The sequence below is a fragment of the Nicotiana sylvestris genome, chromosome 4, assembly GCF_000393655.2.
Source record: "Nicotiana sylvestris chromosome 4, ASM39365v2, whole genome shotgun sequence".
NCBI classification, from domain to species: domain Eukaryota; kingdom Viridiplantae; phylum Streptophyta; class Magnoliopsida; order Solanales; family Solanaceae; genus Nicotiana; species Nicotiana sylvestris.
Window position 1 is genome coordinate 70,945,933 of NC_091060.1, and position 24,694 is coordinate 70,970,626.

The window sequence follows — 24,694 nt, forward strand, 5'->3', positions numbered from 1 at the left end:
AGTACTTCTCAAAATAAGCTTATTTTTGCAGCTTGGCCAAACGGGCTATTAGTTAGGTGAATTATTAATTTTTAAATACATTGTAAATTGTAGATATATTTTATATAGAGGGGTTAAAATTGATTATTGGTGCACTTTGCCCTCTTTTCTTATTCTCCAAGCCTACTGGTCTCTTTTACAAGATCCCGAGTCTCTCATATCATCACTCAGCTCGCTCTCTTTCTCTCTCTCTCTCTCTCTCGGTGGTTTCAAATCATCAGCTTCGTAAATCACTACTGAAAAAGATTAATCGGAGGGTTTTTTAAAATTTTGGTGACAACCTGTAATACTCTTTTGCCTTTTGTTTTCTTGTCCCAGCAATCAAGACTGCCTTTTCAGTCTCATATTTTTTTTATTTTTTTAGGTTATCTTTAGCAGCAATGGCGTCTAAGGCAACAACGGATGTTCCTATGAAGGGTGGATTTAGCTTTGATTTGTGCAGAAGGAATGAGATGCTTGTGAATAAAGGACTTCGGGGTCCTTCTTTCCTCAAGACTGGCACTACCATCGTCGGCTTAATTTTTCAGGTACCTATAGTGGTTATTCTGTTTAGACTGGAAATGTTTCTAATTTATATCAGTATTTCCCCTTTTTATTTGGGTCTTGACTGGCCTACATAGCTTAGTGTTCCTTAATGTTGCAATTTGAATGAATTTTATCTCTCTACACGATAGCTCTAGTAATATTGAGTAAGCAAAGTATGGTTCACGAATGAGAATGTGGATTCCGTTTAACTAAATCCTTAGACTAAATTGTTACTAATAAAAAGGAGAATTGTTGGTTGAACTAAGAATCTAAAACGAGAGGTACTGGGAAATGTTTAATACTAAGAAGACAATCAATAAGCATGTTTTCGGATTATCTAAGAGTAAGGATTGTAGAGATACAGCTTTCCTTGATGCTTCTATTGTCAACTAGATAAGGTGACGCCTGTGAGCACATGCCCAACGGTGTGACTTAGATGTATGTGCTCATGTGAACAAAATCAAATTTAATCTCTGGCAATTTAGAGGAAAAATGACAAGAATCTAGTAGCTCTTTTACAATAACTTCAAAATTATGGTCATATTGAATGATGGATAGCAAAAGACACGAAGGAAAAGAAAACATAACTAATATAACCCAATGATAGACAGAAGAAAACATAACTAATATAACCCAATGATAGCCAATTCAACTGTAAGAATGAAAAACATCTAAATCCAGAGTCTAGATCCAGGTTATCAATAAATAGGATATCAATAAATAGGATACATCAACTGATTCATCAACTGATTCTGCAGATAATTTTCCTAGTATTCTCCTCCCTCCTTTCAGAAGACAACTTTACTGTTGTTTTGACGAAGACACAACAACATGCACATCTATTGCACTTCAAGATGTATTTCTTTCACATCTCCAACATACAACCTTCAAAAAAAGTTGCTAATACAAGAAGATGTCAACCCTGAGATATTTCAACTCATAGAAATATTTTATAAATATCTTTATTCATATAACATAGGTGCAAAATCCTGCAAGGGAACACTCACTAGTAGAAGATAAGTTGAGAGATTTAACTTTCAGGACACGCGTTAGAGTAGAAGGAAGAATCAGTTTCATAATAAATGGCACTCTTGAAGAATAAAATAACTTACTGAAATAATTCATAGAGACTTTCTTTATTTGGAGAATTCAATGCTATAATAACACAACAAATAGTCACTTCAATAGGCAGGAATATATATGAATAGCTATAAAAGCTTTAATGCTACTTAGGATGAAAGATATGAAAAAGATTTAGGACAATGCACAACTTCTAGCCAATGTTGCAAAGCAAGTTTTTGAGCCTTCCCATTCTTTGACAGTCCCCTTCCATCCTTCGCTCATCATATACGTGCTCCAACCACCAAAAGACATCAATTTCTGTTTTTTTGACATTGAAAAACACTGCTGAACTCCTTTTGAAAGCTGCAAAATCTAAAGCCTTCCACCTACATATATCAGTGAACCACTTTAATAAACAACATAATCGAGACACTAATTAAAGATTCAATTCTCAAATAGTAAGACCACAAGCAATAACTTTTCAACCACAACAGCATAATCTACAAGGTTTATTTTGATTCTCTAAACTTGATAGAAACAGTATTGAATCAAAGCATCTAAGAGTATATCGCTTGCATAAGAAAATATAGATATTTTTTCTGGTTTTCCTATAAGAAGTAAAAACTTTAAATGGACCAAAATGAGGATTTTTAAAACGTTTTAGTAATCGTCCAACGCATTAGAGCGCTCAAAGGCAAGACATGAAAGGGAAAAAGACATGAATCAGCAATACCAATCACATATACATTAAGATGATCTGTTAAATCGGAATAACAGCATACTCCTACTACTTTCCGCAACAACACTAAACAACAATACATTTTGATCAATTTCTAAAGAAGTTCGCAACAATATAGAGTTGTTGTGCATCTTTATTAACTTCTACTATAACTAAAATTAATCAATCAATGGAGGATTCAAAGATTCCATTATGGAAATTGATAATCAAAGTAAGTTAAAAATCTCGCATACATGCTACTTTGCTTTATATATTAACTGCATTTATAAGAAAAAACATACAAACTCATACATACTAAATCTCATTGAATTCCTTTTTTCTCAAAACACATTTTTGTCTGTCTTGAATCTTAATAAGACGATTATTAAATTTATCTTCCGCAAATTCTTCTATCCTCGACTCCTGTACAATTGTCTAGAGCATCTTCACTTAATTTAGTGGTTGTTCATGGAACCTTTCTTCTTTCAATCTTACTTTCTTTGCTTGTTTAATTGTTTACACAAATTCAACAATGATTATATAGGTCGTTCACAAACTCTATTTTATATGCCTAACTTAATTTGATATGCCACAAGATTGAATTTGTTGAATTACTCAATTATTTAATAGAGCATTTTATACTCATTAACAACAAAAGATATTTCTTCCTTACTACTATGAATCATCTGTATTTAATCTTTTATGACAAAAGTCATCAACAAAAATTAATTAGAAAGAAAAGAAATTACCGAGAGTAAAGCAGATTGAACCATCCAAATTGTGAGAGTAAGGAAAAAGCAATACTATCTGAGCTAATGCTCTTATGAAACTCCAACCCATCCCTGAATTAATATTCTTTGTCGACATCTTAGTACTATCTGCAGTTGCTGGAACAACACCACGTTTTGTAAAAAAAAAAAAAAATAGGGAACAAAAAGCGTAAACAGATAAATAAAGAAAACAATTAGAAACCTTGTATCCCTCTATGATATATTCAGATCTCATCTTAAAAAGCTACTTTGTTCAATTAATAGGAAAAATTAGTTGAGAAAACTAACCCTGAAAATTTCTCACAACAAATGAAAATGTTTAACAAATAAATAATCTTACCATTTATCGTGCTCGATCTCAATGGATGAGATCTTCTGAGATTAAACAAAAGAAGAGGCGGCTTTGATACATCCGCAAGCTCCGACGTACACTCAATCCCCATCGAAAGGGTAGAACGATGATAAAGCAGTAGGTGGCTTTGGATTGCATTTGAATTCACACATAAGACATTTCATTGGGAAGTACAATAAATTGTTCAAGGGCAAATAAGTGACTCAGACAAGCAAAAGCTGGAGAAGATTAAAGCAAAAATTAAGGGAAAAGCTTATCTAAAATTGAGATACCCAGCTAGGAGATGAATGTAACTGAAAGATGAGTTGTAGTTCGAAGTGTGAAATGAAGAAAATAGGTTTATGAAAGCAGATGAGGGTTCTAGAATTGTGTCAGGAGTGTTTTGGGTTGGAATATGTATCGAAAAATTTTAAAAAAAATGGCAGAGTAAAATGACAAATTTGCCCTTGTTCGACCATTCTTAACTTTTCTATATAGTTTCTATTGTCAATGTCATTCATTCTGCTATGTTCTATGCACTATACTATTAACCTTGAGGGTATTTTATAGTAGCAAGACTCTTTCGATATGCTATTCTCTATGCAAATTGACCAATTCCCTATATTTCTATGAGTTTTCTCATTTCAGTTAAAAAGTATGCATTAAGGTTGAGATCAAAAGGGTAAAAGACGAAAGAATGCATTAAGGTTAACATAATTGACTGGCTATGTAAGGAGAGCAAATATGTGTCTATTTTACTGCAAATCAAGCCCCTACTACCTAGATTCCCTTTTCTCATTTTCAACTAAGGTTCATAAACAGGGTCGAATTGTTGAAGGACATGAAACAATCAAACACATAATTAAATCAGTAACTCAACTACATAGATGATTCATGCAATAAATATACAAATCGCAATACAACAATAAAGATATCAAGTTCCACCACAACTCTAGATCAAGAGATCCTAGCTGCACATAATCTGGCGGACAACAATAAATAAATAAAAACATATTTTAAAGTCGAGAACAATGGAGAAAATATGAAACTCTATGGTAATCTTCTCATTGTCGCGTGCCTTGCTCTTGTACCTTGTTTTTGCTCCCAAAAAGGTTGAATCGCCCTCCCAAAAAAGCCCTAATTATTTATACCATGTTAAAATATTTAAAAGATGGAATTTCCCTTAGAAGGGTGCTTCCGAACAGTAGGTCATGAATTGAACATAAATTCCTCGTCCTTCACCCTATAACGCTCTGTGTTGTGTGTTGATTGTGTGACATCTGTCTAGAATTTGAAGCTATTAGAAAGAACAAACTTTTATTTATTTAATTATGTCTTCAACATGCCCCTCATGTGCGGGGCTGGTTCTTTTTCATGGGCCAAGCAGGCAAAAGGTCTTTTGATAATGGGTGGCGGTGAGAACTCAAACCAAGACCGCTGCCTGCTCTGATACCATGTCGAACTGTGTGACTATCTCATGTAAAAGCTTAAGTTAAAGAGAATATACATGTATTTATTTAACCATGTCATCAACACTGTGCATGCCTATTTTTTACACTGTCATGATCCCCTTTATGTGGCATCTTTTCCTCTTTCCTTGTCTATTTTGATCTATCCCTTAGTTCCTTTGCCCTCAGTGCGAGCCCTTGAACCTCAATGCGCGTGTTTTTGATACTTAACAAGCTGAAAATGATTTCTCATACCAATTGCACCTAGTTCCAAAATAAATCTAAATTAGGCTTGTTCACACAAAAACGTAACTCAAGACGTTCAAATGAGAAGAAACTACACGAAAACACAAAGAATTTTTGAGACATTAGTGAGATTTGTAGTAAGACTTAATCCATAATGGTGCATTAATTGCAAGAATGGAATGTACACTATGGGAGATCAGAGTTCAAATCCTAGTAGATGTAAAACAAGATTAGTTTTTTTTCATATGTTTAAATTTTGGTGGATAGAGCTATCGAACACCCATATTGGTGGAATGATGCTAATGGTAGAATAGTCTAGGTGCGAGCAAACTTGCTGCAGGAATTAAATTAAAAGCAGTGCTTTTATTTTGTTATAAGCCACATGCATCAACATTTGCGTACTATATTTTCATCTAGATATTGGAGCTTTCGCCTTTTTCTAAATAATTTAAGGAGAACAAAAAAAAAGACATTTGGTTTGGGTCTTTTGCATTGAAGTTCAAAATGGAGATAGCATTTCAGGATCCATCATTTACTTGGGGAAGGATCATTTCAGGCGAAAGGCATTTGAGTGTTGTGGTGAAAGACCGTTTTACTAGTTGTTTGCTTTCACTTGTTTGGACAAGATTTCTATTGTTTTGCAAACTACATGAGAGAGGCTTCATTGCTTCTGAAATTCATACATATTAACTTGTCTCTATTAAAATATACACGCATAGGTTGTATATTTACCCGAATATTCTGCTACTAGTATCTAACATTTGGCTACTGACAGCATATGTTAATAGGACTTTTCTGCGAGGAAATTGTGTGGGCAAAACAACTTTACCTTGCCATCGAAAACTTTTCTCTTTTTATCAAAAATCCTCTGCCATATTTGGAGTAAAAATGGAAAGAAAGATGAGTTTTGTACACCATTCATAATGTTGCCTACTGGTGGAAGATATTTTCTTCCATTTGATTCCAACTGCCTTGTTTAGAGGGACACAAAGAAGAGTGATGAAGAAAATGTTGCTTAGTTCACCAAGAAAATATTGCATCTGTGGCCCACGCTTTTTTCTTGTCTTTCCTTCCGTTTATTTTTTGGCTTTTTTTTGCTTTGAAGTATGAAGTTTGTAATTTTCATGCTATGTTTTGATCTTTGGCTATTCCTATCCTTAGAGTCCTTTGGAAGGAGTGGTTGACAAACTCTCACCAAGTTGTTAGTGGAATTTCTAACCGTGAATTGACCATTCATTATTTTTCCCTTATTACAAACAATTATCTTTGATCTTCCTAACCTATTGACTTGGATCACATCATCCCGAACTTTTGATCGTATGTCGTCCAGCTTTGTTGGTGTTGTGAGTGTCAGTCTTCTAATGCCAACTCTCTGGTAGGCCAATCGATCTAACTGCATGATCGATCTAACGAAGATTCCCATGTAGATCTATGAAACTACAGCCGAACCAAATGGAAATCCTAGGTATAGGCAGGTCCAATTCCATCAATTTTGGTTGAGGCAATTCTTACTTGTTCATCGCCAACTAATCTAGCTCCTGAAATATATAACATTCTTGATTGATTGAGACAAAACGATTTCCTCAATACAGCTTAACTTCGTTATCAGCAGATATAATCATACCTATGCTAAGACAGTAAATCGTACATCAGCTGTTAAAAATACGACGCAATGTTTATGGATAGCAAGGCATAATGCTCCTCAAAATCTGCATTTTGGAGATCTTGTTGTGTGTGCAAATCACAATAACTACTAAAATCGTTTTATGCTGAAAAGGTTCAGATTTGCCCTTGAACTATGTGAAATGGTCTAGAACTCTCGATATACCCTTCACTAATAGTTGGGTTCAGGTATGCCCTTGTCATTACAAAAATGGTACACATGCCCTTATTGATAGATGGAGCATTAGTTGGATCTATTCAGTATCTAAGCACTTTTATTAAGTATCTAAGCACTTTTATTAGCACCTGGGGCTGGCTGCCACGTGTTCCATATATTGCAAAATATTAATGGAGGCAATATCTAGACCATTTTGCAAAATTAGGGGCTAATTTGACCTTTTTCATTTCGCTCGTTGTCTTTCATCTTCCCGAAAAATCACCTCACATCCTAGCCAAGAATCTTCTTCATCACAAAACCTACTCCTCAAAACACTCCCTTTTTAACGCCTATTTTTCTAACTATAGTCTTTTCTCTTACCAACTCCAACCTACACATTCGAAGATGACTTTTGCTTTAGATATTATAATGGCTTGTCTTGTTGATGAAGGTTGTTTTTGGTGATGAAAGATTTCTATAGTGAGTTCTGTGTTGGTGATAAGGTGGTGATTATGGTGACTTTTTGTCTTTTCGTTGAACATTGTGTGGTGAGGAAGGGTGGTGAGATGTGGTGCTTGGTGTGGCATTTTTTAGGTGAGGAAATGGTGATGGTGAGAAAGGTTTAGTACTTTTGGAGTGGAGGAAGAAGGTGAAGTAGATAGTGAAAAAGTGGTCGATGGTTGTTGCTGGTGGGCTTCTTGCTGATCTAGTTCTATCGGGGAAACAAAGCAAAAAAATAGTTTTTTGTTGGTGACAGTAGTTGGCAATGATGGTTTTTGGCCATGGTGGAGTTTTTTTCAGTGGGTCTTCATGGTTGTCTTTTCGAAAGGGTTCTGGAAAAGGGAGAACAGAGGCAAATGGAAGAATGTTGTTGGTGGCCTCTCAGCCGTTTTTAAGTGAGTTTTTTTTTTTTTTTGAGGTATCAACAGAGGTCAATCGATGGTTGACGAATGAGGTTATGGTGGTGTCGTGGAATGAAATTGTGGGACCAAGGCTTTTGCGATATATTGTGGTGGACTGAGAAAAGAGATAGTGTGAGGTTTGGCGCCTCGTCTTCTTTTCTATTAGAATCTGTTTAAAGGGGTGTTTTGAGGTGTTAGTTATGCAGCGGAGAAGGAACTTTGACCGAGAAGATTGGTGTATGAAGTGAATGTTTGGAAGATGAAGGACAGTGAGTGAAAAAATAAAAAAGGATCAAATTTGCCCCTAAACTTTGCGAAATGGTCTGGATATAGCAACCGTTACTAGTTGACCTTTTCCACATCTAAATCATTTCGCATAATTTAGGGGCAAATTTGACCTTTTTCCCTTATTTTAAAGTGTAGATTATATATCATAAATGGTAGAGTTTTCGAATTTGAACCGGTTAATTACAGCAAGGTGAGATATAGATCTTTCAACCTAAACTGCAAAGAGACTCGTATTACACGAAAGGAGATTTTTGGTGGCCTGGAGGATTGTTTTTCTCTTTTCCTTGGAAGGTAGAGTCGTAGCCTACCAATGGCCAATATATAGATGTAATGTGACAGAGAAGGTAAAACAGAGAAGAAATTGTTATTTGAGGACAATAAGAAAGTGTGGAGAGCTTTTGTCTTTTATCTTTGACAACTCGGAGTTTGTTATTACAATCCGGCAATAGCATGCATGTTGTGAAAAGCAGAGCCATCAACCATAAAGTATGTTTCTACGTTAATGTTTGGAATTTGGAGTCTGGGACTTATAGCTTGTGTACTTTGCCTTCTTAACTTCGTTCCACTATTATTTTTCTCCAATTGGAACACTATACGAGTAGCTCTATATAAAGGAAGACGAAACCCATTTTACTTATTAAAAAAAGAAATGAGATGAAACCCCTCTTAATATGATAGACATAATTGCAAAAACCTACTAAATCCCCTTGTCAAGCACCGAGTCTAGTTTGAATTTTGCGGCCAAAGTAGCTCCATTCCATACTAACTTCAAGCAAAGAAAGGACTGGGTTATCCGCTAATTCTGGAGCTTATCTTATCATTAAGGGGCAAGGTGTTATAGAAGGGTGTAGCTTCAGACTTCTCAGCTGCAGGAACAAGAAATCCAAAATAGAATGACTTCGCAATTACAACCACAAGAAAGCCACCGCCCTCGGCCTTTAGGGATAGAGACAGCGGCTATTAGCTTGGGGCTATCTTCCATATATGAAATTAAGAACCATAAACATTGTTAACGGCATTGCTGAATGATATCGGTCCGTAAGTCTCTGCCAATCCTACATGTTTTTCTTTCTTTTTCTCCTTTTTACAGTATCTTTTGATATACCTTCATCGTCATTTTTTTTCCTTTATGGGTGATGTTGCTTTTATGAATGTCTCATCTGATTGATCATTCGTAAGAACCTGCATGTAGGGGATCAGCAGACTCAGGAAGTTACACGTTTGATCAAATTGCCTTTAGGAGTATCCCATTCGTACAATTATCCACGATTGCTGCATGCTGTACCAGCAGACTTTGGAAGTGATTCTTATTTAACAGCTTAGTGTTTTGTCTTCAGGATGGTGTCATTCTTGGAGCAGACACACGGGCGACTGAAGGGCCAATTGTTGCTGATAAGAACTGTGAGAAGATTCATTACATGGCCCCTAACATATATTGCTGTGGAGCAGGGACAGCTGCTGATACTGAGGCAGTGACTGGTAATTGAGTTTGATATCCATGTATTTCTGTTTGTAATAATAACATCTCTTCTCAAGTTTCAAATCCTTGTCTCTCTATTTCTCTCTCATACCTTAAGTAGCAACTGCTATTTTATAGACATGGTCAGTTCCCAACTGAAGCTTCATAGGTATCACACTGGTCGTGAATCCAGGGTTGTGACAGCTCTTACTCTTTTGAAGACTCATCTTTTCAGGTGTGCTTATATTTTAATGTTGCTTCGTGATAAAATAACATCTTTGCATGCAATTAAATTGATAAAACAGAGGCTTAACTATGTTCTCTTAACCAGCTACCAGGGCTACGTCTCAGCTGCTTTGGTCCTTGGTGGGGTTGATGTCACAGGACCACATCTGCATACTGTGAGTGGTCTTGTGTTGGAGTCGCTTTAGTATATTATTATTTTTCCCATTGTAGAAATCCTGAATGTTGCTGGTCAATGGCCTGTTCTCAGATTTATCCACATGGATCAACTGATACTCTGCCATATGCTACAATGGGCTCTGGTTCCCTTGCAGCGATAGCAATCTTTGAGTCAAAATACCGGGAAGGGTTAAGTGTAAGCTCATTTCCTGCAGCTATGTTTAGTCCACTGGATTTGGCGTCTATATACATTGTAAATTGTTAAATGTTGAGGTGGAGTTTTGGTGCAGAAAGATGAAGGGATAAAGCTAGTAGCAGAGGCCATATTGTCTGGGGTGTTCAATGATCTTGGTAGTGGAAGCAACGTTGATATCTGTATAATAACAAAGGTTTGATCTCCCTTTAGCAAGCAATGACAGAATTTTCTCCTTATTATACATAAAGCATGTAATATTTGGTTAGTATATCGCTTTAAAACTTCTACTGGTGATTGTTAGGGGCACACGGAGTACTTGAGGAATCATATGTTGCCTAATCCTCGCACCTATCCACAGAAGGGTTACTCATTCCCTAAAAGGACTGGTTAGTGTTCTCATACTTGGTCAGTGAAGATCCACATAGCCGATCCCAACTTGTTTGGCACTAAGGCGCAATTGTTGTTTGTAATGTTTTCATACTTGTCAACCTCCAATGCAACTGAGATATACCTTGTTAAAAGTACAAATTTGTTTCTTTCAAATGCTTTGCATTTTACTAATATTGTCAGTTGAATTGTTGTTGTGCTTACAGAAGTTCTTCTTACAAAGATTACACCATTAAGAGAGGTGGTAGAGGTAATTGAAGGTGGAGACGCTATGGAAGAATAGCTGTATTGCAATGATGAGTTCCATTGTCATTTCTTTGAAGAAGTTAAACTATTTCCAGTAGTTGGAACTATTGTAATTTTTCTAAATGACCTATTTAATCTGTTTCATCAGACGTAGCTTTCAAACAAATTTGTTGCTAGAGAATGAAAGATTGGCGGGGTCTAAATGAAGGATTTTGTAGTTTTTGTTGCCCTAGTGTTGTCAATAGTTTTTCTTGCAGTTTAAGTCGAGTTTTTGTGTTGTTTGCGAAGGAAAGAAAGACAATTATCGTCAATTATGGCAGAGAGAATGACAGAGATGTTTGCCCTGGTGCTGTATATAGCATTTATATCAATATAACATTTGCTGGGGTCACCATCTCCTAATTATTTTCTCAAATGTAGAAAGCAAAATGACAGAAAAGGAAAACATTTGAAGTTTTATTGGCCAATTTTGGATAAAATCTGCTGAAATGATTGTGAAAACAAAAGCGGGTGAAGATCACAACTGTACAAATTAAGTAGTTGGAACATCGAAGATACTACTATTTACTGCTAAATCGGTCTGTTTCTTCCCAAGAGCAGAGAGAACAATGTCAATAGGAAGCAAAGGAAAAGGAAAACAAATAGCAAAGCTGCTAAAAAAGTTCCCCAACAAAAATTACTCTAGTCAGTAATCCCTGGTATTGGTTTGTTTGCTTATCTTTCTCATTGGCCAAACCAAACCGTTCCCAAATAATTGCGTCATACTATTGTTGTTTTTAAGGAGTGCATTTTCGGGAAAGATTTAGGAAACCCCAAAATAATCTTGTTTGATTCAAAAATAAAACTTTTTATTGGAAAACATTTCTAAAACCCAACTTGGCCAACTAAGGTTCTGGAAAATCAGCTCTCTTACAAGTATTCAAAGTGCTACAGCTGCTATGGGAACAACTGCTTACAATACAAGTATTTCGTCTCGCTTCCTTTCAAGCTTATATGTATGAAGTAGTGGTCAGAATGTACCTCAAATTGCATTATGAAAACCTTATTACTGAGTTATTCCAATATTACCACATGGAAAGTAAAAGTATAGTGAAGAAGGATTATCCACGAATAAACTGATCAAGAAATTCTTTTATCAGTTTGGAAGATGGCATGAATTGATGGATTATCTTCAAAATTTCAGCTCCAATGAGATCTATTATGGTCTAACGGCAAGCGCCAAGCCTGCACTATATCAAATTTAAGCAGTGTAATGTAGGAGGTTGTAACATCATGAGAGATGCAAGCTGTAAAATTTTGTATAATTTGCTCAAGAAATAAACCCTCTGTTGTATAACCGAAACCTTGATATTGAATAACTTTACTTCAATTGAGATGGACTTTTTTGGGGGGGGAACAACAGGAACACACTTATTCTTGGACACCAAACATCAAAAACTTATAAATAATAGTACTCTTTTCATGCCTGCCAACAGCGCATGAGAGAGGAGTCTAATTGTTAAGGCAAACACCACAGTTCAGTCACATGTATGGTTGAATAAATGAAAGCAACGCAGCAGCACGTCCTTGTTAAAGAAGCATGTCGATGATTTTGATGTCCGAGAAACCTTAATCCATAAGATAGTGATTCCAAAATTCTTTTTGTGCCCACAAATCTCCAACACTCATACAGGTTGGTAAGAGCAGTACTCAAAGATCAGGAACAGCTTTGTCATCAAAATTGTTCCTTTTTCCAGATCCTGCCAGGTACACGCCACATGCTGATTTTAACTAAGAAGACTCTTCTCATTCATCCTCATTTCATCCTTGCCAATTTGTAGGGAGCCAATTGCAAGACACAGAGTCCTCAACTCTCTCAATCATCTACTACTCTTCACTACACTAACTAAAATCAGCAGTAAATCTCTTAAACCAGCTTTCCACCTTTCACGCCTCAATCCGCATAATGAGCAAAACAAATGGGCTTGCTTTACTTTCAGAGTTTTTCCTGTCTCTGACTTTTCTTTTAATTCGGCCTGGACGGACAGCAATTGCTCCTTCAGTAGCACGGCTAGAATTTGGAAAACATTTCCACCTATTCAACCAGTTATTCGAGAAGAATACTAAAGGAAAATCCACCTGGACTGCAGAACATCATGCAGCGGGCATCCTCCTGTATCCTTTACTGTCAACTTTCTAGCAAACAATAGCGTCCACCATGTGCTTGTGTTGACGAAGTTCAGAAAACACTCACCTGAGAAGGGAAGCACCAAGAAAACGAAAAACTAGTCAATGTTTAGATTTCTAACTCTGAAAACTCCCTACGTGCACATGAGACACAACCACTTAATTCAAAATTTGAATTGCGCTTTACAGCTTCCACCTGTCCCGTTTGCTCTGTTATCTCAGGCCTCTTCTCTGAAGCTATGCAAAGTCCAGACAGTCCGGCTTCTTCTTCATCTTGCCGGACATATCTAACTAGCGCCGGAGCTTCAATCCACACAATGAGTCTGTAGATTGAACAGGGTCGTCTTGGGTAAACGTTTTGATATGTTACTAAGGTTGGTTTTACGAACGTAATAAACTACCTATACTAGTCTTGGGATTAAACTTGTTTATTTTCCTTTTTTAATCAATTATGCTCTAAAAAGAAGTTTTCAATATTAGATGTCGCTAGAAACTTTATTTCACTTAACATCCATCATCAACTTGTGGAAAATGGTTCCTGCAGTGATCATATGGTGCATTTGGAAAGAAAGAAATCAGCTGTTTTGAACTCCAACTCTTGTTTTGAAGGCTAAAATTTTGATGCATCTTTTCATGGAGTTAACTTCGTAATGTAAATAATATTTGACTTTTTTGGATTTTGTAAGCTCCTTCAAATTTTTGTTAGGGTCATCTGCCATTGTCCAGAAGTCGACTTCTTTTGCAATTATTGTGTATCTTCTGGATTCTGAATGAATGAAATCTACCTTTACTTTCTTTTTAGATGACCGAGAAATCCATCTGGGCCAACCCTTAGGATCAACTGGAGCCTTTGAAACTCATGGGTAATGGGCCCGCGCCTCTATCCTTCTTCACTTAAATACCAGACTTAACTTACACAGCACAAGGCTCAAACCTATGACTCTAGTTCCTCAGCCTTTGACACTTGAACTATGCCAGAGGCAAATGAAATCTATCTTTACCCGATCAAAAAAACTTTTATTTCCACTTAACAATCACTTCAACCAAGCAACCCTTTTTTGAAGGATCGCAGCTAAATGATCATGGTTATCTTTACCAGTTTGAATATGAGAGAAGCAAGACTATTAAGAAGAGTTAGGGTAATCAGATGTTAAATAGAATATGGAAATGGAAGCTTTGAAAGGGAAGATAAGGACTTCAGTTTTGAATTATTGATGGAAATTTACGAAACCAATGCGAAAATAGTTGAGTTTTACTGAAGTCAACAAAGAAAGGTTTTAAAAGATCTCAGTAGCAAAGATTCATATAGCTGATGCCAACTTAGTCATGATTGAGGCGTAGTTGTTGATGTTGTTCAGTAGTGAAGTAACAACCTGCATGTGAGCTACTAAGTCAATCGGTATAATTTCTCGGTAAGAATTGTTTTCTGGTTAACATTTTTATAACGTAAGTTCAATAGCTCATTCCTCTATTTAATGGGATTCACCACTTCAAGTCAACAAAAGGGACCCACATTGATTTTTTGTCTTCATTCCTTCATTAATTTGAGATAGTGATGTCCTGTTAAAGAGAAGAACTAGTGAAATTTACCCTGATTTACCTTCTCCTTTTTCAATTAGAAACTACCATTGTCAGTTGATGACATGACGGGTCTTAAACAATTGTCCCACCCAAACTTTCCTGTAAGAGAGCTAGATTTTCTCAGGACTGAAAAGTTAGAAACTGAAAGCAAAACAGGCTTACCTTCTCCACAAGCTCTTGAATAGTATTTCCTGTTAGCATGGTGAAAAGAATCCATTGTACACTTTCCTCTTTTTTCCAAGAAGCTTGGCCAGTTTGTTTACCATTGTGACCTGTATATGAAAATTCAACCTCCTTCAACAAAAATTGGTGGCCAATTACCTTAAGGAGACCTAATTCAGAAAAAAGCCAACAAGAGGGATATTCACACCATTGAAAGCCGCATAACAAGAATTAACAAAGAAGATGCAGATCAGACTTTGGGTTCTGGGGATATCAAAACCAAAAATGTATCAGAGTGCATCTCTAGTACAATATTGACAAACATATGACTATTGACAGCTTTAGATGAGTTCAAATATAGCAACAAAACTCGCATGACAACCATAACACTTTATTTTCAGCATCACTGCAGAACCAAATAACAAAAAAGGGTGTAATAGCTATAACACCAAGCTCAATCTCACACGAGGCATGTATCATCCGCAAGATACGTACTTGATTGGCCAAATATGGGTTAAAAACTAAGTTGCTCCGACACATTACTTTAGGTGCCCCACCTGTGTCAACATGACACTAGTATGGGTGTGGGTATGGGATCCGTACCGGATCTGGTCAAACAATTTTGGGTACTTTGACCATAGCAGACAGAAAATTTCGGGACGAGATACAATTTGATTCACAAAATCATAACCAAAACTAGGGTACATTTGAAGAAAATAGCATACTTTATCTAGGAAGTCAATCCTTTACTTATCTACAACTTGAAAATAAAAAAAAATCCACACTTTACAAGCTATACGTAAGTATTCCACAAAATTTCTCATAATTTAGAGATTTTATATTTATATGTTTTCGAATTATTTTTAGTCGGATCCCCGCACCCGTATCCGTACTAGGACCCATATCCCCAAACCGTAGAATTTACATCTCGAAGGATCCGACCTCTAGATCCGCACCCGTATCAGACAACCGCACCCGTGTCCGAGGAACTTAGGTTAAAAACCTATAGAGAGGCATGTACAAGCCACAAGAATTGTTGCACCACATGGTTTTCATTTGAGGTGCTATAGACATATCCATTTAAGTCCCTAGATTTAAGGCATCAGCAGAAGATTTGTGTGCCATTATCATAATTAAACAATCAAGTGAATACACTTATACTAAAGGTTCTAATGGCAAAATTATACCTAGTTCCTTAGCGATAATTGTGCTAAAAACATATGTTAGCAATACGGAGGCAATTCAGTCAATTGATAATGATGTTTCTTCGTTTTGTTATACATTTTAGCAACTATATATTCACAGAATGATGAATAAAATCATGACACTTGGATAGCCATCTGTCTATTATAATGCTGCTGTTCACTAACTTAAGGTAGCATGACTCACAGAAAACATGCCATTGACTTTATCCTTTGCAAGTGGATCCATTGCCACCCTTCGAGTTTAATATAAAGGTTCACTAACTCCCAAACCTCTCGTCGTGGAAGTTTCTTCTGAAAGATAGGTTCCAGGTATTACCTTCTCTGCATTGCCTGACAGTAGCATGAGTGGATCAAGATCCCAACTAAATTAGGCTGTTTTAGCTGGGTGACACTAACAGGAGGTTGCCATAAATGAAATCCTAGCTAATAGAGGATTCTATCTAACCAGCATGCAACATGTGTCTCCAACACTCTGAGGATATTTGCCATCTTTTCTTACAGTGCCACACTGCAAGGAACATGGAGCATGTTCTACAGCCTTCGTGGGGTGCACTGGGCAATGGCAGTGCTGTCAAAGGCGAAAAGTGTTAAGAAGCGGTCCAGGTCTATCGGGGCTTTTAAGCGCAATCAAAGTGTGGGCTTTAGTTAAAAAATGCTCAACAAAGAAAAAAATAAAAATATGTGTAGTCAAGAAAAAATTCATTTGCAATGATTTCCTTAACAGTTAATGTATCTTTTCCAATCACATTTATTGTTTAGTACCACTTCTTCAAGATAGAACTTATGGGCAATGAAACCCACACTTTAGTGCCTTGCCTACATTGAAACGCAACCTAAGTGAAGCGAAGTGCCTACTGAGCTTCAAGGCTTAAGTGCACCTTAAATGAGCCCTTGACAACATTGCGATGCCTTACGGTGTTAGATATGCTTCCAGATGCTGAGGAGAGGGGAACCTGGAAAGTAAACAAATCATTTGGGAACTTTGGCAGATAGTAGCATGCATATTTTGCTGCATATGGAATAATAAGAACCGAAGACGTTTTGAAGGAGTCTTAACCCCTTTCCACGAGCTTAATACTAGATGCATCTTGAACTTTTTTGTTGTTGTAATCTTCAATCTGTAAATAGTTTTAATGAGTTTTGTGACTTTGTTAGCTCCTTAGAATGCATATAGGGGATTCAGTGTAAAAGGAGCTGACCAATTTTTTGCTCACTTATGTAAATTTTGCATCTACTGGATGCACTCAATTACAACAACAACAACAATAAATTTTGAACTATCAATGAAACCTCTAATTTACAACAACAACAACACAACAATATACCCAGTATACCCCCACAGTGTGGGGTATGGGAGGGTAATGTATATGTAGAGGTAGAGAGGATGTTTCAAGGCATTTTTCACGTCAAGTTGGCGAATGGGCCAATTTCGTGAGATGGCAACTACTAGAACTGAATTTAGTAATCCAGAATGGTAAAGAAAACCATAATGGACTAAATTGATGAGAGGCATCCTTTCTTTAAGCGGTCCATATCTTGGCCACCACATCATTTTGAACTATTCACGGCTCAAGGGAAGCAATTCACATCAGGAAACCTCTAATTTACTGATAAAAAAAATAAATAAGGAAACAACTATAAGTGCCTTCAGTAATCAACTTTCCTCTGCAGTAGAGGCTCTGACTAAAATCTGGAGTGATACACTTATACTAAACTTTTAACCAAATTTTGATAAATACTGCCTCTATCATTCTACTGTCAGAATTGGAACTCCTAAGTCCTAAGATCATTACCTAATGATTTTTTCACCTACTGTTTCATAAGCATCACTTCTTTACAAATTGCAACTGTTCACCCACACGCACACATTTGCGGATTCAAAATAGTAACTTATTCTCATTTCATGGATTTCTTTTCATTTGAGCTGTGAGGCGAAAAGAGCAAGGTCCGTGTCAACAACATTTTTACCAGAGTGAAACTCCAGGTTCCACTTTTAGTTCCTTGTTGATGCACAACTAATACAAAATATTTTCAATACTCAAACTAACTGCAATCAAACAGAATGTGTGCGCATCTGAGAGAGAGGGAGGGATGGATGGATGGATGGATGGAGAACGAAAATGGTATGTTCCTTTTTTGTCTTATAATTTTAATCATTAATTTACAAATCCATATCAGTGGATAAATGTTGCTAGTCAATAATAAGTTTCCAGAGAAAAAGCACGCAAACCTTGGGTGACTTAGGCATTTCCCTGAGAAGAACAGAAGGTCTACTGAGTTCTGAGAGCTGCAAGTCCAATAGAAATTTGCCCATGGGAAGGATTCAGAGCAAGTCAACCTGAAATTCCAACTTCCAAGTAAACCATCTTTAAATCAAAAATAATTAAAAGGCAATCATTAGTTCCTCGGATTATGTTTGTTTGGAGCAGATGCAGAATATTTCTATTTTCCAGGACACATTTTGCAATTTCAACTATTTAATTTAGAATATTAGATGATACAGAATTATGCAAATACTCATATTTGACAAATAAGCACTCCCCAATATGCAAATAAATGTAGAAACATACAAGAAAGATGTCAACACATAGGTGTTCTATCCGAAACATGCAAAAAGACATAACAGATGGGTGTTCGGAGATACAAACCACTTCTGATATGGTGCAGCCTATGAGTTGATTGCATTTATTAGAGTCTGCGATAAATCTCTGTCAAGTGTAAAACCCTTCTCCATCATTTGATCCCAAACTGCACAAGCCACTGAGAGGTTCTTCTCCTGTACGAGGCCTCCAATAATCAATTTGAAGGTGATTTCATCTGGATCCAAAGCTCTAGCTTGCATATCTTCATAAAGACGCAGAGCTTCATTTACTCTAGAAGCCTTGCAAAATCCGCTGATTAGTGCATTATACGAGATAACATCAGCCCCAACACCCTGTTCCACCATATCATGGAAAATGCTCTGAGCCATCCCTATTTTACCTGTCTTGCACAGGTTATCTATAATAGAAGTGTAGAGTATACGATCTGGAAAACGGCCCATGCTGATCATCTGATCAAAAAGTGCCTTGGCTACACTGGAATTGCCTTCCTTTAGAGAAGCTTCTATAAGAATTGTAAAAGTTACAACATCAGGAACAATTCCTTTTTGCTCCATCTCCTCGAAGAGATTGTATGCCCTCTTATTGCAGTCTGTCTTGCAGAGCGCTCTAATAATAGTATTATAAGATACAACATCTACCAAGCCTTTGGCCTCCATCTTGTGGGTCATTAGCTTATAAGCCTTATCCAATCTATTGGCTTTGCAGAGACCTTTAAGAAGCTGGTTATAGCTGTAACAATCAGGTTCCAACCCATTTCCTTCCATCTTCTCTATCAACTTCTCCGCCTCTTCCAACATAAGCTCCTTACAACAATAATTCAAGAACACATTATAAGTAACTAAATCTGGTTCACACCCATTTCTCCTCATGAACGTTTTAATTGCTTGTGCTTTGTCAATCCTACCAGCTCCACAAAACCCATGTATCAGCACATTGTATATTTCCGTGTTGAATTTGACTTGACCCCTTAGAATACCTAAAGTCAGCTCATAAGCCAAATCAACCTTACCACTCCCACACAAGCCGAAAACAAGAGCTTTACAAGCCTTATTGTCTGGAATTAATCCTTTCCTAATCATTGCATGCCACATTTCAACAGCATTATCGAAGCGTCCAATCCTACACAGCCCACTAATAAGAATGGTATAACTCACAACATCAGGCTCTTTCCCTTTCGCTCCCATTACTCTAAACAACTCCAAAGCAATTTCAACCAAATGTTCACTGCACAAAAGATTCAAATACGTATTATAAGCCCAAAAATCAGGGACTATACCAAGCATATCCATGTCATTAAGAAGCCTATGAATAAGATCAAAGTTCTTAACTTTACACAAACCACAAATGAATCTTGAATATGTCAATGAATTTAAGGAAAACCCCATAGGCTTCATTTCATGATAGTAGCATTCTGCTAAATCAAAACGCGAGTTACGAATCAAAACGCCAATTATTCTGTTGTAATCAATGCTGAAAACTCTGCAGTCTGACTGAGTCATTTCGTCGAACACCTGGAGTGCTTCGTTCACTAGGCCGGTCTTCACGTAATATGACATGCGGGCACGGTATATGAGTCGATGCTTACCAAGAGTTCTATACATATCAATGTGGATTCCTCAGAAGCGAAAGCATAGCATCGCTTCCTTGAGCTCAAAGGCGCCAATATATGTTGAAATATTGGCTTGACGTAGAAGTGTTTACATTAGTTAACAGTAAATTGTACAGGATGATGATGATGATAAGGTTAACGGGGAAGCTTCAGGATGGGCAAAAGTACAGATTACAGGGAAGTAATTTCATGCGCATTGTGCTTAAAAGAAGAGGGGCGGGGGGGGGGGGGGGGTTGAGGGGGAAAGGAGGTTTCGGCGATGGAGAAGATTGGCAGGGGAGAAAGGGATTTGGGGGCCCAAATCCAAAGTCCAAATTCTGGAGACGAAAGACGACGAGTTCAAAACTTTAACTACACTGCAACGCAAAGGATCAACTTTCTATAATGGACTCTGATGCGGGCTTTATGCTTCTCTAGCATCGGTGTGATTTGCAAAAATGTACAAATTTCAGGGGCCGCCTGTTTAATTTATATCCATTTTTTTAAGAAAAGTTTAATTAATATCCAAAGTACAGATAACTTCGGACCGTTTTCTTCTCTTTTTCCTCCCTCTTTTTCTTCTTCTTTTTCTTTTTCGTCGTCGTTGTGAAAACAAAAGTGATTGTGGATTTACATGATGTTTGTGAGCATATTTTAAGGTGTTTTATGGTATTTTTATAGTAGTGCGCTGATAGGGCGCTCCTTTCTTTACTACTTGCTTACCGTAAAATGGATAACAATTGAATTTATACGTAGTTTTAAAGATATGTGGATTGATTCAACATAAATGGTCAAGAATGTTAGATAAGCGAATTTAAGATAAAATAAATAACCAAACCAGTTGTGACGTTGAGTCTAGGCTCGGATCCAAGTTTAACAATTGTTCTGCCCTCGATTCGGAGCTAAACGTGTATGAAGTGCTATGATTAAAATAAGAACCTTTTAATAACTAGAAAGTAGAGAAACAGTTTTGTAATGCCTTGGTATGCATGTTACAGTGTGTCCATTGAATAAGAAACTTTCCCTTTATATAGTAGGGGAGTATTACCCTTAATACAGTTCTAAAAAAGGTAAAAATTCTTCTTGTACATCAATTACTAATATGCTACCGACATCGGGCAAGATCTGCGCCGTGATATCCGATTGGGTGCAGATATCACAACCCTCTGTTAGTTGTGTGCAACAGTTTATAGTGCTTTCTGAGGTCATGGAGCTCATACCAGGTTCGGGGATGTTGTCTTATCGGGTCCAGTGACGAGTCCTCCATTCGGGCCTTAGTACGAGAAGTTCCCTGCTTCGATTTCGATCTTATGTAGTCATGTCTTTGCTTCGTTTGTCCCACTGGGAAATCGGGGTGCTCATTAGTCCCGGTTTTACCCGTATACAGGTAGTCCCCTCATTTTCCAAAGAGTAGGTTTGTCGAAATGATGAAAAATGATAGATGAACCCCGGTTCCTTCCTTCGCACATTACAACCGGGATGGCGGATAAGACGAAATGTCCCATCAGTCGTATTGTTCTGACTTTGGACACGTGTCATTAAATGGCTGGTTACCTCCGAATGTGTCGCTAACTTCCCCCTATTAAAGCTTCGCCCCCCTTCACTTTCTTCACTTTATACTCCTGGATTTTACCTTCGAACTCCACAAAGACTTTTGACTTTCTCAAATCTCCATATCTCATTTCATGAACCTTCATACCTTCATCTTTAACCCCAAATCTTCATACATTTTCTGTGATTTTCAACCCAGGACCTCATATCTTCACTTTTATACTTCAAATATTCATACACATCCTTCAAATCTTCATACACCGTCTTCAAATATTCATATATTTTCTAGGTTTAAGATGGCCAAGACTTCTAAATCAGTCCCTCAGCAGGCTGCCTCTTTATCTTCTCACCCGGCTACGGATGCCAAGGTGGTTGCTCCCGAGGCAACTGCCCCCGAGGCCGCCCCTGAGCACCCCACGAAAATCTTTATACCCGGGGGTTGCTCAATCATAGACGACTTCAAAGTCGACAAGGCCTCATTCAAACAGGAGCAGGGTGAAGAAGCATGGAGATACTTATGCTCCATTACTGAATATGTCCTAAATGTGAAGGCAAGGATGTAGTAATCCCCGGGCCCAAAGACGATATTACTACCCACATTGAGGGGTACTCGAATGTTTACACTTACCTCTTCATGTTGGGCCCGGTAGACCCGATAGTTTTGGCCTTCTGCAAGAGATACAAGGTGTGCCTTGGGCAAATTCACTCGTCTCTTTGGAGGATTATGATCCTCCTACATTATTTTGTGAACAACAATATTCTCGGTCCACCCTCAACCACCTACTCTGTCTATATAGTCCCCGAATCTTCTGAGGGGGACTAATCAAACTCACTTGCCGGGCCAGCAAGCTCCCTTTTCGAGCATCGATGATGATCGAGATCGAGGCTAGCAAGGGCGCTTCGTTCGGGTAAAAAGAGGATTTGATCCCTTCCTAATTCCCACCATTTCTCGATAAGTGGAATGCATCTAGTAAGTGTAGCCATTTCTTAAGTGTCAAGTTTCCATTGTTTCCTTTCTCACCATCAGTATTCGTAATCGTACAGCGGTTGCTCGGGTTCCCAATGCGGCCCCCCAACTCAAGGAGTGGATCAAAGGCATCTGCAAGCAGTTGTCGTACTTTGAGCGCTCGTGGCGCAAGCTTTCGAAAGATCGACGGGAGGCACGTTCTCATGGTAACGTTCTTCTTCAAATAGATATTACTATGCTCTAAACTTATATAATGCTAATCTCTCATCTTTATTTTGTAGGTTTGCCTAAGACCATCGAACTTAGACCGTTGGAAGGGGACAGATATGTGTCCTTGTCCATTAATCCTTCCGTTATAGAGCAACCACGAGTTGCTGCGGAGGAGAAGAAGAGAAAAAGAAAATCCTTGGGCTCAAGCGAAGAGGACCATGCGAAGATAAACAAGGTGGGCACATCGAGTCTCTTCAACGAGGCTCAGGCTCAACAGACACTGAACCGGGTAATGCATCAATACTCCTTTGTGGATTCCACTTAGGTTTCACTACTTTTACTGTTTTTGTGTCTTTGCAAGACTCGGTGTTTCATTGCGAGATCTTCCTCAGGTACCGCTCCTAGATCAACTAGCTCGAGTTCGAGTTTAAGGAGCAGGCTCAAAAGAAGGATATGTACAAGCTCGTCAGTGAGCAACAAGACGGAGCTATCAAGGACCTTTAGGCCGAGCTGACAGGGCTCAGAACGAAGCTTTGGACCTGAGGGGGGAACATGCCGACCTGGTCGAATAGGTAAAGGTCTTTGAAGTTAAAGATGAGAAGCTAGTCATTGTGACTAACGACAAAACCTCGCAGGTCTAACAGAAGATCGACCAGATTGACCAACTCCAAATCGAGATGAACGAGGTCCAAGCCATGCCGGATGGGTGGAAAAGCAAAATGGACCTGCTGGCTTCGGAGAAGGAAACCGCTAAGGCGGAGCTCGCATTGGTTAAGAACAAACTCCGGGTGGCGAAACAAAGCTGACAATTGGTCTCAGTTGAACGATGGTCTTTGAGCACAGCTGAGCTCGGCCAGTGCAGAGCGGTACGCCCTCGGTAGAGAATACGAGGCACTGAAGTCCAAGTTGGATACAACCTCCGCCAATGCCAATGAAATGGTGGCCCAATACAAGGCCAATGTGGAGGCAGTCGAGGCCGTCTGAAGGTAAAGTCTAAATATATGAAGCGGCTATCCCGAAGAGACACCCTCGAGGAGATCCACGCCTGAGGTTTTGACCTGTCGGCTGAAATAGAGGAAGCCAAAAAATACGAGGCCGAGACGAAGAAGCTTCAAAAGCCTGAAGGTGCCAAAGGCTCTGAGGATTTCGAGGGCTCGGAAGGTGCAAACGGCTCTAGCGATGAGTCGAACCCTGGCTAAGATTAGGCATAGATGCCTTAGTACTCTTTTAGTTTTTATCTTATATACATTTTTATTTATTTTGAGGCCATTTTTGTTGGGCCTTTTGTAAGTATATTCCGGAATATAAAAATTTTCCTTTCTAGCAATTTCGAGTCTTTACGTTTTTAGCATCTTTTCATAATTTCTATTCTTGCAGTGTTTCGAATGCTTTAGCATATAATCAAATGTAATTATAGAGCATTGTTTTTCAGAGGTCCAAATGGAGCTCGACTTCGATATAACTTTGTTTGCTCGAGGCTTTGAAAGCTCGATGTGACCAGAAGTTTTTTCAAGATGCTTAAGTGATTTCAGACGATGCTTTTGCCGAAGGTAACCTTTCTGTAGGTTTTGAATTTTATAAAGTCCTTACTTTCAATTATGAGCTTCAAACGTCTCTGAGCCATTTTTTGGGTGGTCGTAGCCTTTTGTTTTTGAGCACCGCCTAATAGGTTTGGTGCTCTGGGGATTTGGTAGCCCGATTTATCCAAACTTTTTTCGGACGATAATCCCCGAGTATGGGTAGATCTTGGGCTTAATAATCCCCGAATAGGGGTATCCCTTGGGCTCGATGGTCCCCGAATAAGTGTAGCCCTTGGGCTCTTA

General features: G+C 38.0%; 2 protein-coding genes across 4 annotated transcripts; one reads left to right on the forward strand and one right to left on the reverse strand.

The window, feature by feature from the left end:
- Positions 1–104: 104 nt before the first annotated feature.
- LOC104243269 (proteasome subunit beta type-7-A-like) lies at positions 105–11,067 on the forward strand. Of its 2 annotated transcripts, none has more exons than XM_009798432.2 (9): positions 105–322; positions 404–566; positions 9,486–9,627; positions 9,746–9,842; positions 9,939–10,008; positions 10,101–10,205; positions 10,300–10,398; positions 10,507–10,591; positions 10,799–11,067. In XM_009798432.2, exons 2-9 carry the CDS (start codon positions 420–422, stop codon positions 10,873–10,875), a joined length of 822 nt encoding a protein of 273 aa, XP_009796734.1. In that variant the 5' UTR covers positions 105–322; positions 404–419; the 3' UTR covers positions 10,876–11,067. The 2 variants fall into 2 exon arrangements, with proteins under 2 accessions (XP_009796734.1, XP_009796735.1); XM_009798433.2 differs by having other exon boundaries at positions 176–312.
- Positions 11,068–12,108: 1,041 nt separating this feature from the next.
- On the reverse strand, positions 12,109–20,499 carry LOC104243271 (pentatricopeptide repeat-containing protein At1g13040, mitochondrial). 2 transcript variants are annotated; one of them, XM_009798435.2, is made up of 4 exons: positions 18,601–20,499; positions 18,183–18,290; positions 14,748–14,857; positions 12,109–13,071 (listed from the first exon to the last, which is right to left on the reverse strand). In XM_009798435.2, the coding sequence occupies exon 1, from the start codon at positions 20,154–20,156 to the stop codon at positions 18,621–18,623; it is 1,536 nt and encodes a 511-aa protein (XP_009796737.1). In that variant the 5' UTR covers positions 20,157–20,499; the 3' UTR covers positions 12,109–13,071; positions 14,748–14,857; positions 18,183–18,290; positions 18,601–18,620. The 2 variants fall into 2 exon arrangements, with proteins under 2 accessions (XP_009796737.1, XP_070028084.1); XM_070171983.1 differs by lacking the exon at positions 12,109–13,071 and adding an exon at positions 13,079–13,327.
- Between the last annotated feature and the right edge of the window lie 4,195 nt (positions 20,500–24,694).

Coding starts and splice junctions, on each gene's coding strand:
- LOC104243271 (XM_009798435.2), bottom strand. CDS start 20,156: ATGTATAGAACTCTTGGTAAGCATCGACTCATATACCGTGCCCGCATG.
- LOC104243269 (XM_009798432.2), top strand. CDS start 420: ATGGCGTCTAAGGCAACAACGGATGTTCCTATGAAGGGTGGATTTAGC. Junction 567..9,485: donor TCGTCGGCTTAATTTTTCAG/GTACCTATAGTG, acceptor TTTTGTCTTCAG/GATGGTGTCATTCTTGGAGC. Junction 10,592..10,798: donor CTCATTCCCTAAAAGGACTG/GTTAGTGTTCTC, acceptor TTGTGCTTACAG/AAGTTCTTCTTACAAAGATT.